The 14366-nt window shown below is 41.7% G+C and overlaps 1 protein-coding gene across 4 annotated transcripts in view; it reads left to right on the forward strand.

The window, feature by feature from the left end:
* Positions 1–13955, forward strand: part of ROCK2 (Rho associated coiled-coil containing protein kinase 2) — a 112036-nt gene extending 98081 nt beyond the window's left edge. The window contains exons 32-33 of one of the 4 annotated variants that reach the window (XM_075086810.1): positions 5509–5543; positions 13486–13955. In XM_075086810.1, coding sequence (XP_074942911.1) covers positions 5509–5512 — 4 coding nt within the window. In that variant the 3' untranslated portion in view covers positions 5513–5543; positions 13486–13955. Of the gene's footprint in view, positions 1–4149; positions 4368–5508; positions 6259–13485 lie in introns of those variants that run through there. The other 3 variants (XM_075086809.1, XM_075086811.1, XM_075086812.1) reach the window with 3 other exon arrangements.
* Positions 13956–14366: the final 411 nt, after the last annotated feature.

Raw genomic sequence — 14366 nt, forward strand, 5'->3', positions numbered from 1 at the left:
TGCCCTGCTCTTGGGTTAGACACCTGATTGCAGATTTGAATGTTAGTGTGTTTCATCTGACCAAATGTACCTATCTACGTCTGACTCCATTTACAGTTGATATTTAGGAAGAGTTGTTTTCAGGATTCGTGTCCTTCTTGTGTAGAAGAGGAGCGTACAGCATGCTCTTCGACATCTACAGTGAAAAGCTAGTTCAGATGAGTCTCAGTTTCGCCTTTCTGCCTGTGCGGGTTGCACAATGCGGAGCCTGTTGCTGCAGTGGTGGGCGCCTGTCTGAGCATCACTCACACTTTTTGCAAGAGAGCAGGAAGGTGGGAGGTGGGGGATCGCCATTTGGTCAAGTAGCTGGAGCACTTACCAGAGGGTGGAAGAATTTACTTCAATTCCTCATTCAGCCTAGAATGACTCATGCTCATGATTCCTGAAAGAATAGTCTTATCAAGTTCCTCTGATTTGGGAAAAAAAATATCTGTATAAAAAAACCAGTAATTTATTATTGGATCAGTTTTAAGGAGCAAAACCCTATACTGTATTGTGGAAGTGAGAACAATTCTGCAGGTGGTGCTTATGTGAATGCGCAAGTACAGAACTTCTGGGGGGTTTCAGTTTGCTTTTTTTCATCACCTAGAGTGCTAGCTAGCACGTGGTTATATCAGTCCCTGGTTGTTGACAGCCTGCGAAAAGTTCGGTCTGACTTGTTCTGTTTGTTGCAGTATTCCAGCAGCAATGGACAGTTCAGCAAAGGCTTAATATTTTTTCCCCAGAGAGACAATTTGGCCGTGGCTAGACACTATTGCTCTCCTTGTTTCCGTGACCAGACTGCCACCAGTACCTAAGCTGGCTGGTTGAAAACTGGGTTGGGTGAGTTGCCTGAGTTACGGGGGGAACGCAGCGTAAGCATGCTCTTACGGTGATGCTGCTGTTATCCCAAACCAGCCTTATGCTATGAAGGGCTAGGTCTTAAAAAAAATACTGGTATTTTAATGTGTGAAAATGCACAGTGAAAGGAGTCAAAGTCACTTAATTTCACTTTCCTCCTAACTTCTGACAGTCTGATTTTTTTTTTGTGTGTGTGGTTTACTTAACATACTTCAAAAGAAAGTCTGAGCTCAAAATTTGCATTTTAAATTATTAGGTTCTTTTATTATAATCATGAAGGTAAAAAGTTTTGTAAGTACTACTTAGGGGCTGATTATTGAAAGATTTCTTCATGCAAAACTAACCAAAATATCAATGATTGGATTGAAGCACGAATCAAGGAAACGTTCATTACACCTTGGGGGACAAGTAAAATGCTTTTCTTCTGTTTAGTGTTTACAATCTAATGAATTAGTTTTATTCTGTTTCTTACTGTTGACACATAAAAGGTATATTATAAATTCTGATTATTTTTCAACAGCTGTTTTTAGGTGTTCATAAAATAATTTTTCTCCATATAACACCATTGTTTCACTCTTTGTGACGTTTTTTACAAAATGTTTTCATAGCACAGTATTCACTCTTACCCTTCTTTTTAGTTGTGGTCCTCCTTCAGACCCAATCAGTCTTTAGTGATTTTTTTTCTATCTATCTGTGTATTTTTCTATCTGTATATGTTTCTATCTGTATATTTTTATAATGGTGGGAAAAGGAGGAGGATGAACATTTGTATGTGTAGACCCCTTTATTCTTGCAATTAAACTTTCCAAGTTAGCTTTGCAAATGTACCTAATAGATGGAAAAGTGTAGTTCTGTGAGGTCATCTCAGCTATCACCTTCAGTCTGTCAAACCAGTGGAAATTTGTATGGATTTAAACACTTTTAATTAGAAACCACATACTTACAAACTACCGTAATTGCTATGGCCGATTAATATCTGACTGGTGCCTCTGTGAGGCTTTTGTGCAAGGGCTTACCATATGGAATAATGAATTTTCTGTCATGAACTTTATTAAGAATGAAGATCTAGTTGCCAGTTAAATCTGGGGACCAAGTGGCTGGGGACAAGCTGGAGATGAGCCAGCAGTGGGCTCTGGCAGCAAGTCAGGCTCTGCGACTGCACCAAGAGGATCAGCACAGCCACACGATTGAGGGAGGAGGTTATCCCCCTCTGAGGGAAGAGATGGGCCCCCAAATTCAAGACAGACGTTGACAAACTGGGGAGAGTCCAGCGGTGGCCACCAGGACGGTGGAGCAGAGGCTTGAGGGAGCTGGGCTTGTGCAGCCTGGATGAAGGACAGAGTATCAGAGCAGCCTGCTGCTGCTTGCGGGGAGGATATGGAGGAGATGGAGCCAGGCTCTTCAGTGCTGTGTGGTGAGAGGGTGAGAAAACAAGGGCTCAGCTGAACCCAGAGAGATTCCAACTGGATGGAAGGAAAAGACAATGCAGACAGCTGGCAGGGAGGCGGGCTGGTGGCGCTGGCCAGGCTCCTCCATCCCTGGAGGCTTTCAAGACCTGACAGGACAAAGCCCTGAGCAGCCTGGACTGGCCTTGCAGCTGTCCCTGCTCTGAGAAGAGGGTTGGGCCCAAAGACCTCCTGAGGTCCCTTCCAACCTGCGTGGTCCTATAAAAGCTGTCCCTGCTAGTAATTTCACACAGTGATTGTTTCTCCAAGGTTTTCATGGCTTGCTTGTTCTTCATGATGATTTAAGAAAGGCCAAATCAGATTTTGATAGACCATAAAATTTCTGCTTATCCATTCAACTGGATTGTGCCAAAAGGATAATTCCAAACCGAAACAAATCCCCTTTCATATATTTTAATGCCTAATAAATTCTTCAAGTGTTCTAGAAATTACAATAGCCATAGTTTATAAGAAATTAATATTGAGCCTTTTCAGGGATATATCACATTTACAAGTGTAAAAACTTTAAAACCTGAAAACCCCCAAAACCCCTGAAACCCATTTTCTTTAAATCAGGTGATTAATTCTACTAAACACTATAGTGTTTTAGTTAAAACACAGTGAACTCTGTTGAGGGTAAGGTTTCTATCTCTGCCTGCTGTGGTTCAGCCTGGAGAAAAGGAGACTGAGGGGGAGACCTCATGGCGGTCTGCACCTTCCTCAGAAGAGGAGGAGGAGGGGCAGGCGCTGATCTCTTCTCTCTGGTGACCAGTGACAGGACCTGAGGGAATGGCAGGAAGATGTGCCAGGGGAGGTTTAGGGTGGATATTAGGAAAAGGTTCTTCACCCAGAGGGCAGTGGAGCACTGGAACAGGCTCCCCAGGGAGGTGGTCATGGCGCCAAGCCTGACGATACTCAAGAAGCACTTGGACAACGCCCTCAGAGATGTAGTGTGAATTTGGGTTTGTCCTGTGCAGGGACAGGAGTCGGACTTGATGATCCTTGCAGGTCCCTTCCACCTCAGGACATTCTATGATTCTATGGTTAGCATATAATCCTGATTTAAAATCCATTTTGCTCACTGGAGAGATGACTAGACTGGGTTTTATTTCTTGTAGCTACAGCAATTGAGAAGTTAGTACTTCAGATATTTGTCTAAGATCCTTTGATAACAACAGGAAGAGATGAATGCCTCTAGACAACAATTCATCCCATCCCAAAATAAAAGCCTAAAATAGGTAAAATTACTCATTTGCTGACAAGGTTTGCCTCGCTTGCTTTCTTTGTTCTATATTGACCATAGAAGGAGCGCAGGCAGCGACGCCTAGAGAAGTTGTTGATATGTCCTCTTTTATGGCATTGCTTAGCTTTTAATAATGAGCTACAGGATAGCTGTGTAGTGTAATCCCACTGGATTTGGGATATAATAAAATCCTACCATATTTGTTTGGAAATTCAGATGACGGTATTTTATTTGATGTTCTTGTACCGCACCTCAGTCAACAAGAACAGCAGCAAAACAGAAAGCAGCTGATTTTATGAAATTTGCATGTTGGTCTTTTTTGCTGAATTTTTTTGGGGGAGAAATCACTATGGTAAGTGTTCTATAGAATTGAATGATTTGTGAGATAGATTTCCAATGAGTACAATATTCCTGGCTTACATGAACATGAACTGAATCTTTGTATTCCCTGGTAGGTGAAGGAAGGAAGCCACCTACCTGAACACAGTCTTTTATTTAAAAAGGTTTAGCAGTAACAGATGGAATTTTGAAGTCTTTTATAGAAGTGTGGCACACATTAAACATCAAACCCTCCTGTTGCAGATTACTTGATCTGGCATTTAAGGACTGGGATTGGTCATTTGATGATGTTGATGATATTGATGGTGATGATGATGATGACGATGTTTTTGATTTCTGAAGAAGTATAAGGGGTAAATCTAAATAGCAAGGAATGATTTGTTTGCCTTTGAATACAGCATGCTATGTTGGATTTTGTTTCTCAAAGCAGAGAAAATACAAGATCTCATTTTAATATTTTAAACAGCAAAAATGAGATTCTGTTGATGATGTTGATGGATTTTTTTTTAGAGGAGTCATTTTCATTAAAACTATGTTGTTGCCTTTGCCAGTGTTTTTATTTTTCTAATTTTAGATCTTTATTGACAATTCATGTCTGCCTGCCCAAAAAGAAAATATCTCCTGTTGTCAGAGTAGTTGCTCCTCTGTAGTGCTAATACTGCTAACCTCTGCCGATAATTTTTGAAGGCCGAAAGGGAGATTGTAGCAGTTGGATGTTTAGCTGAAACAGAATTTATGAATACTTTTCATCTTTAAGCTTTTAACATAAACTGACTGGTTTATGGCTAGCAGACATGAAATCACCAGAGTTCTGCATTTTGCTTATCTACCTGTGTTATGAAGTGAATTTGACTTTGCTTTCCTTTGCAGTGCTGTGCTTTTTGGGTACCTAACCATGCGTTTGAAAGCTACATAAAAAAATGGGCTTTGCAGCTTCTGTGATATGGTTTCCTTGACTGCTTTAGAAAAGACATGGCCATTTTATCGATTTAATTTGTCTCATGGCTTACTTAAATACGCAGTGTGAATGTACTGGAAATAGGAATAACTATTTTGGAGCTCTCAGTGTTTAATCACTTTACACGTTGATGCAATGTTACGTTTACACAGGAAAAAATTTCCTAATTGTTAAATTCTTAAGAATTCTTCTAAATAGTATGTAAGGTGTGTCTCAGCCTTACAAAAGAATGGGTAATGACCGCAGCACTGGGGCTGTACCTCAGCTGTGTACTCAGTTAACTGAGAGAGACCAGCTCTTGTAGAATTTAACTGGCTTAGTGTTTACAGTAACAAGCACTACATTAATTAAATATACTGCATCTTTATGTATTAAAAGCTTAAGAATTACTGATCTTTCAGAAGTGACTGTTGCACTGTGCATATTGTAGTTTACCCTCATACATTACAAGGGGGTTTAATTGTTTGGGATCATAATGCTTAAGGATGTGCTATGCTTAAGTAACAATGCTGTTGGTGCAGAGGACTGACGTTGCTCCCAAGAATGCTGATGAGCCCACCTTAAATGAAGACTTTGAGGAAGTGTATTTTTGTCAGGCTTATATTCGTTGCATTTACTGACCAAACTTCCTGCTTCTTTTTCAGCTAACTGCTTTCCGTGAACGCAGACGCAATTCAAGGTGATAATTTTCTTCCTGTTAAGCAAGACTGAAACATATCGCAAAATATATTAAAAATATATATTTTCCTGAGAGATTGTGCTATATATATCAGAGGTTTACATTTTTGCTGCAATATAAATTACTAATCTCTGAGGGGTTTCCTGTATTCTCCTGACTGACTGATCAGATGAGGAATGGTTGGTAAATAGTAAAAGGATATGTTAGGTAACCTTTTAAACTCTGTTCCACAAAAGCTTTCTTGGCAAGACACATACACTACATTTCATAAAAGGATCGCAAGGAATGAATATTAAAATGGAAAAAACCTGACTTTTCAGCTTCCGTAAAGATGCCACCAGCATGTCTGCAAGAACAGGAGGAAGATCCACCATAGTGATATAGACTGCATCTGTAAGAAGTGACCATTATACTGTGTATATATATTGTACTGTAATACTGCCAGAGGGTTTTAAAAATCTTTCCACTTTATTTTTTTATGCTTATTAATCAGATACCGTTACTTACCGCAGTTGCAACTATGCACTTGTATAAAGCCATAATGTTGAAGTTTATATCATTCATACACATCTATCAAACGCTGCATGTCAGTGTTCAGCAGCTAGTATAAGTTTGAAGTACACACTAGTTTCAGCTACGTCATCATGGGCAGTCCTGTTTCACCTGTCTAATTGCCTTAATTTAATTTTTTCAAGTTTTTTGCCCATTCTCTCTATTTAAGGAAAAAAGAAGGTTTACCAGCTCTTAGGATGCAATTTTGCTTTGTGGCAGAAAAAATAGTGCACTATTTTTACACCTAGTAAGTATATCAATGTCAGCCTATTTTTGAATGTATATTAACTGGTTTTAAGGGTGGAGAAGTGTTGGTTACAGAAACAACGTCTGATACCATTGGAATGACTAGACCACGTGCTTGTACATGTAACTGCTCATCCAGCCCTTTTTACAAACCTCAATATTAGTTATTGACTTATATTAACCCTCATTAAGTGCTATGAAACTTCATTTTGCCTTGTTTTTGCATACTCTCCTAGATGTGTTTTTTTGTTTCTGGGGAAAAAAGGAATCTGTGACTATTTTTACATTTCACAACACAATATCTGAGGACTGTCACAAACTGTAAGAACAAAAACATACTGTAGATGTATTTTAAAATTTTAAACCTGGTTCTCTAGCACATAGCTCTAGGCATAGATAAATATTTCAGTAGTGTGTTTTGAGAACTGATAGCTGGGAAGAAAGGGCCTCAGCGGCACTTAATCGGACTTTTTTTTTTTAACTTGGAGTTGTACAAAACGTATAATTTATGTGGGCTCATTCATGACGTGTTCATAATTATCCCAGAAGATGCATGTTTTATACAACTACAGTATGTGAAGTTAAACATATTGAAAGTAAAAAATGTAGTCTCCTATTTGGTCTCTTTATATATATGAATATATATATATATTTAAAATATATATATATATAAAAATATTGTGTGGGAGTGCAGTAATTTAAAATATGATCTAACACTTCAATGAAGGAGGACATTTCACTTTAAAATTTTGTTTGTTTGTTTTTGTTTTTTAAAGAGTGTTGAAATGTTTGGAAGGATAGGACCATGATTTATTTAACACTATCATGAAAGGTGGACTTGGAAACACTGAAATACTGAAAATAAATAAATATATTTACATTTTGTAACCTCTACTACAGTTCAGCTTAACAGAGCCAGAATGTATTCAGTCTTCTATTTATGCACTCGCAAAGTAAAACGTTGTTTGTGAGTTCTTCAATTCAAAACTAAAACTTTCATAGTATTTCTGTTCGGTATTATAACCCAGCGCACAGCTACAGTGTTTTTTCCCTGCTTGTTTTGATTTACAGAAGTACGGTATATTTTTAGGCGATGCAGATATGCATAGAGTACAACATTAAAAATGTATACAGTAAAACTGTTTCCATTCACTGAATGAAAAATATTTTATATATATATATATAAAAATGTTACAATGTGGGAAGTTCTATCCTTTTCTGAATTGGAGAATATTATATATATATTTTTAAATAAACTATTTGAGTAAGGTAAAATAGTTCCTGAACTTGAGAAGCTGGTATTTAATTGCAATATTTAAGTATATAGGCAACAACTGCGGCAGAGCTGGGAGAGGCAAGGGTTGCTCAGACAGAAGCCGAGCCAAGGCTGTGCGTGGAGGAAGGGCAGACTCCGAGGGAGCTGTGCTGGCAGGCCGTCAGCTGCTGGGCGCTGGACCTGTTGCGCTTTCTCTCCTTGGCGTGCCCCGGCTTACTGTGAATCCCTGGGGCCCTGTTAAGCCTGGCATTTTAGGAAATGTACTGTATTACCGTATTTACTAGGCCCAGTTCATGCATTCTGTACTTGTACAAATAGTTATTGGCTATACATACAGCAGGCTAAATGGAGACCCTGTCGTAGAATGATGTCGGCTGATAGGGAGCACTGGAGGTCCCCTGGTCTGACCTCTACCTCAGAAGAGGGCCAGCTTAGCATAGGTTCCTCACCTTTGAGTCTTTGAGTTTTCAGTGCCTCTCGGGATGGAAGTATCACAGCACTCCCCAGTTTTCCTTCATGCAGTTTGTCCCAGAACAAAGGAACAGCGTGGGCTGCGTTGGGCCGTAATGTGGAGATCATGTGGCCAATGGTATGATGTGCACGAACCTTGTTTTGTACCCAGGACACAAAAGGCGAAGCTGTTCTCACTTGTCCTTCTGCTCGAGACAGAGCTTCCATCTGCTGATCTATTGCGTGCAAAGAACTCTTAAACATTAGTTCCTGGAGGCTCTGTTGTTTCCTTATTGTCCAGTGGCAACCTTTTAAAATTTTGGAGAGAAGAGCATATTCCTGAACTAAGGAATATTTGTCTTAAAGTCAACGATGTTTAAACACTTCCTGTTTGTAACAGGGCTGTCCCAGTAAACAGGACATTTTTATGGCCTGGATGACTTTATAAAAATTCTCTCATTGCAAGTCCTTTTGTTTCACAAGAGTAAACAAATAGCATAGCCAAGCTGTAGGTGAATCTTCTGGAAAAATCAGGGATCAGACTTGGAGCCAGAAGCTTGAGACACTTGTAGGGAAGTTGGTCTTTGGTTCCCACTCAAGAGCTCACCAGCATGGACGCTGGACAGGAAGACCCCATCGGAGCTAATGTGTCAGTTGTCACAAAGACCTTTCTGCAAAGAGATCTCCACTTCTGTCCTAGCTGTGTACTGCCAGTCCTGCTTCCCATGGCTCCTGCCAAAGCTCAAGCTCTCACAGCGCTGCAGGCGATCCAGCACCAAGTCTGTGTACTGAAGGAAACATTGTGGTTCTTGTGCTTCTTAGCATGGTTGATGCTGTAACCAAAACGTGACATGGACCATTGTACCATGTAGGACATGGAAACATGCAAAAGGCTCAAGTATCTTGCCAGTCAGTGACAGTGACCAAATTTAAAACATCACTGAAGTTTCACTGCAGGTGTCTAAATCTCTGTTGAAGACACTGAACGTCCTACATTGTTGACAGGTGTTCAGTGCCTCTGAAGTCACCAGGGCCAGGAAGGCTGCCACTAGAAATTACATGCTCTTTCTCTTTAGCTTCTCAGGCAGTGTCAGGTGATCGTTAGAAGTTTGAGCATTTGAGTGTATTAGTTCCCCATCTAGCTTTGGGAGAGTCATCCTTGGTAGAGGATTTACCTGTCTTGGTCTCATGTGCCTTCACCCACCCTGTGTTTGTGAGGCCGTATAGGGATGCTGCTGTGAAAAGGGGGAACTTGTATGAAAACAAACTTCTTACCTGCATAACTCTTACAAACCCTTACCACCTCCTTATTCTGTTTCTAAGGCAGGAGACTGTAATGGTTCCATGGTCCAATTCAGGGAATTGGAGTATTTCAGTCTTCTCCACTTTCCTGGCTAGTTTTCCTTGACTTCCATGTTAAAATAGTGATTAATTTGTTTTTCTCATAGAATCATAGAATATCTCGAGATAAGGATCACCAAGTCCAACTGCCTGCTCCCCACAGGACTACCTGTAACTAAACCATACAACTAAAATCCTCGTCCAGGCGCTTCTTGAACTCTGACGGGCTTGGTGCCTTTTCAGTGCGTTACAGTTGATCTTCAGAATATTTTATGGACTATCATCTCTGCACATATTATGCTTTAAATTGAAAACATTATTTGGTATTTTTAAGACAATCCTATAAACCACATAGGGGATTATCAGCATCCCGTGGATCATGGGTTTTTGCCTGCTGCTTGAAGTACGCCTCAGGAGAGCCAGAAGGAGTTTTCTTTTGGATCCCTGTAAAAGATGATGGAGCGGTTCTGAAATGACCCTATGTTCTTTAAGTCGCCCATAAAGGGGACAGTGAGGTACTCGGACATGCTCATATGAGAAACGAGACAAGTCTACTGAGATGTATGTGGCAGAAAAGAACACTAAGTCTAAACACATTGAATCTAGTTCTCCCCAGAAACTATTGCAACAAATGGAAAAGCTCACTGTAAAACCATTGCTCCGAGAAGTGGGGACTCAGAGGAACTGCTAATGACCAGGCCTTGTTATGAAGATCAGGGGATTGAATCTTTGCCCCTTTGTAGGCAGGAAGCCTTGTTTTACAAGGGTAAGAAAGTCAAGTTACTACCTGATACTTGTTACTGCAAGTGTGAAGCTAGATTTGACCACCACTGCTTTTGCTCCAGTAATCTTACAGAAGCTGCAGGACAAAAGTGACCTTTCAAAATGAAAGTCACAGTGAAAGGTAGCAAAACTACAAAGTTGTGAGTGTGTGTAGTCCTGCGTACTGTAAAGAAATCTGGAAAGACACATCTTCATCCTGAAAAGAAAGGGCAGAGACCACAGCAGTTGCATGTCCCTGCGGCCCTTCTTAGGTGGTTTGGAGGAGCTATGTAGAAATGCTTTCACAGCTGAGGCAACTGCGTGTCATGCTTCAGTCGTTACCACCCTGTTTTGAGGCCTAGGCCTTCAGCGTTTGTTCAGAGACATGAGCCTACTTCTACGTGTAGTCTTACAGTGCCATGTCCCAGTATGCCTCTTGGGTCATCCAGCTCTTGTCATTTGTCATCACCCTTGATAGCTCTTCGGGATTTCTGTTGCATCCCTTGGTGGGTGGCCACCCACCACAAAGTAGATCAGGCTTGTGGGATCACTGCCAGTCTTCCTCTTTCCCTGTGGCTTGCCGACTGCTTAGACTTCGAGCGCTGCATTGCCGTGTTAGCAATGTATCTTGGACAGGTGCTACTTTTTATTAATGACTGAATCAGTGGAAACTTTTTTTGGAGGTATCTATTTAATACCTTACCTGTCTTAAGGCTGAAGTAGCCAGGAACCCCACCACCGGAACCCCTTTTCACAGTTGATGGCCCTGGCACTGTCTCTTACCACAGCAGTGCTCCATTTCCCAAACAGGCACAGTAAGCTCCTCGTGGAGCTGCGTGTGGGTCTGGCTGCAGCTTCAGGGCTCGCGTCTACCTGCTGGATCCCATGGCCTCCTGTGCCTGTGTGGTGTTGTCCAGCATATCACAACCTGGGTGTACGGGGGCCAACTTAAATTCTGTAGGATCTGTGTAGCCACTTGCCCACTCTGGAGTGATGTAAGGGTGTGATAAATAGAGTAAGGGAGCTCCCCTGTGTATTTCCTATACTGTTCAGAGCTGTGGAAATGGGTGTTTTATTACCAGGAAGGTGGGCACACACCAACACTGAGAGAGGAAAATACCCTGGAGCTCAGATTATCCGTGAGGACTGTAAGTTGTGCTGTTGGTGTGTTTCAGGGAAAACAATTTCAAAAACTGTGTCACTGTCTTGGATGTCAGTTCAGTGGAATCTGTATGTAGTCGATTGCTCAAAGGCGAAAGGATCTCTTTACAGTAACTGGGTAACTCAAAATACACTTTACACAAGTTCAATTTGTGCTTCATTGTCCTGATTCACACGACAGAGGGGACACTGAGGCGTAGCAAGTGTGTTCTTCTGTTTACGCTTTTTGTATAGTATGAGGCAGGTCAGCATCTTGGTACTGCTGGCCAAAGCCTCCAAATTCAGAAGCAGAAATTGTGCGCATCCCAGAGTAGGCCTATACACAGATGACTTGTAGTTACAATAACGTCGTAAGTAGAATTTATTTTCATTGTGGAGCCATGTTACTATTCAATTTGAATTGTAATCGTTACTGGCTGACTGGTCACGTTTTAGGCTGGTGCAGGTTCTGTCCTTTAAATTAGTTTCCAGAATCTTGACAGATAAAACAAGCTGCCTGCACCCCTACAGCTCCCCTCCTGCGAGTCAGCAGTACCATGTGATGCACAGAACTACTTGTTTAGGCTACTGACAATTTAAGGCAGTTATGAGCTGAAAACAAAACAGGGCATGAACAAAATTAGGACAAATACTTAAATTGTCCTTAAGGTATCCCCAATTAAGTTTCCTCAAGAGTATCATGTAGTGTAAAAAACCTCTTATTTTACCCCCAGTCCCAAGGCTGGATTTTTCCCAAGACAGATGGTGCTTGCCCCAAACTAATTCCAAGGGGGAATGGAATGGCTGACATCTTTAACTTGAAGATGTCTCTATGTCTGTCTTGCCATCAGGCAGGAAACTCCTGAGGTCCGTCAGGACTGAAGCCTGTCACACTGCCAAGGTCCTGCAATTGGATCCAGCCCAAGCAAAGAGCTGGCAGGTTCTTACAGAAATGTCTATTGTGGCTCCCAGACACCTATTTGACATCAAGGTCCATCATCTCCGAGAACCCTTAAGTACCTTGGAGAACTAGCTCAAAATCAAGCAAACTAAATTCAGTACAAACCAAAAATTTAGTAACATCCTATTTTAAGAGTTTTTTTCCAGTTTCCACACATTCCAAACTGGGACATCCTTAGACCATTATTCATGTTCTGCTTCATACATAAACATGAATCTCAAGTATCAAAAAATCTGGAAGGGAACAGAACAAACCAGCCTGAAAAGGGTTAGCAGGGAAATAATTGTTCACCATCATAGAAACGATGTGGCTGGGAAACTACCTCATCTGAGTGGATCTCTACATCTGTGTAGCTTTTCATTTGTAATAGTTCTTCCTGTGGGCTCTGAGGTGTTATTATTACTATTATTTTAATTTTTTTCTCCCTGGTTACAACATCCTTAAATTGGATGATGATTGATTGATGGGGGAAGAGTAATTTTACCTCATTTAGAGGACTGAATGAAGGCCGCCTACGAGTTGTAAGCTGTTTGGCAGCTTTTGGCTCATTGTGAATTACTTTCTCCAAAGACCCAAACTGCTCTAAAGTCCAGCTTCTGAGCTCCAGCAGCTGAGGCGTGTGTCCGCTGCCCCACCCCGCTCCCCTCTCCCCCAGTCTATTAGATGAGCTGAGCAGAGCCAGGTGAGGGAGCCGCTATGTGCACAGCGTAAGCCAGCGGCTGAGGTTCTGGGGGCGGACGGGGGCAGGCAGTTCTGAGCAGTCCAGGCAATAATGCCTATTGCTGGATTAGAGTAACGTGAAGAACCACGCCTACGCCCACGCAGGCCTGCTCCGCGCAAAGGCCAAGCGCTGCAGAGGCCCACGGGCTGGGGGAGGTGATGGTTTTGCATTTGCATCCAACATTTCTGAGGATAGTTTAGCAATGGGCTTTTGGGAAAAGTAAACTGTACGCACCCTCCGCTGGCTACTGTCCTCGCTTTCAACCTACAACCCATTACCTCTGAATCATGTCCTCGTTCGTGTTTTGGATAGTAAATCTCATGATAAATGTTTTCTCTCTCATGCTGTTAAACTGAGCTTTGTGGCTGAGTGCAGGCTGTAGCTTATCTGTTAGCGAATGCACGTAGTTCATCACATCCACAGCTGGAGAGAGCTGGGGTTATGGTGAAAGTTCAGCAGGCTGGACTAGAACTCGGATCTTGTCTTCTCACAGGCAAGAAAACTCATACTAATTATTGGAAGCCCCAGCAGGACCCACACTTTATCAGCCAGGCCAGGAGAGGCTGTTCCACCCTGTGAGCTTGCTGCCAACTGCTGCCATTACACACAGAGTGTGTAACTCAGCGCTTCTGGAGGATCCATGAATGGAGACATGTTACTTCCAGCCCTGTAGCTGAAAGTCGCTTCCTGTGGCTTACACACAGTGCGATAAATCCAAGGTGCTTTCCCTGCCTGTCCTTGGTCCACTGCTGCTGTGTTATGCAGCAAACAGTGCTTGTGTCCTCCTGGATACAGCTGAACAACAAGTTCAACAAGATTTATCTTCCCTGCATATCCCGTCTAAAGCTACTGTCTTTGATCCAGCTACCGAGAAGATGACAGTTTACGTACTGGAAAACCACAGGGTCTGCGCTTTCACGGGGCTTGCCCGGGACCCACCCAGACCTCCACTGTACAGAAGTGAAAAAAAGGATTCTCGGGGAGGGGTGGAAAGTGTGTAAAACTTTACTGCTGCCTTCTGATCCGTTCCATGTCTCTTGCAGCTTGAATGAGAACTCATGGTCCAGCTTTCAAAGTCCACAAAATTACTTTACCTTAAGCTTATGAATTACCCAGCTTTGTTTCTTTTCCTCAGTCTGTTTTTCTTCTGCAAGTTTCTAAGATGATTTATTCTAAGTACATTAAATAACCTGTAAAGAACTTTTCTTAAATGCATTTTCAGCATTTTCTGACCAGATTTTCTGACAAAATCTTTCTCTATCAAGAAGAGGCTTAATTAAAAGAAACGAGATGAGAAGTAAGTAGGGTTTTTTCATTTAAGATGCTGGAGCTTTTCAGCATTTTACAGGTCAATAACTGTAAGAATAACATTAA

Source organism: Phalacrocorax aristotelis, chromosome 3 (genome assembly GCF_949628215.1).
Source record: "Phalacrocorax aristotelis chromosome 3, bGulAri2.1, whole genome shotgun sequence".
NCBI classification, from domain to species: domain Eukaryota; kingdom Metazoa; phylum Chordata; class Aves; order Suliformes; family Phalacrocoracidae; genus Phalacrocorax; species Phalacrocorax aristotelis.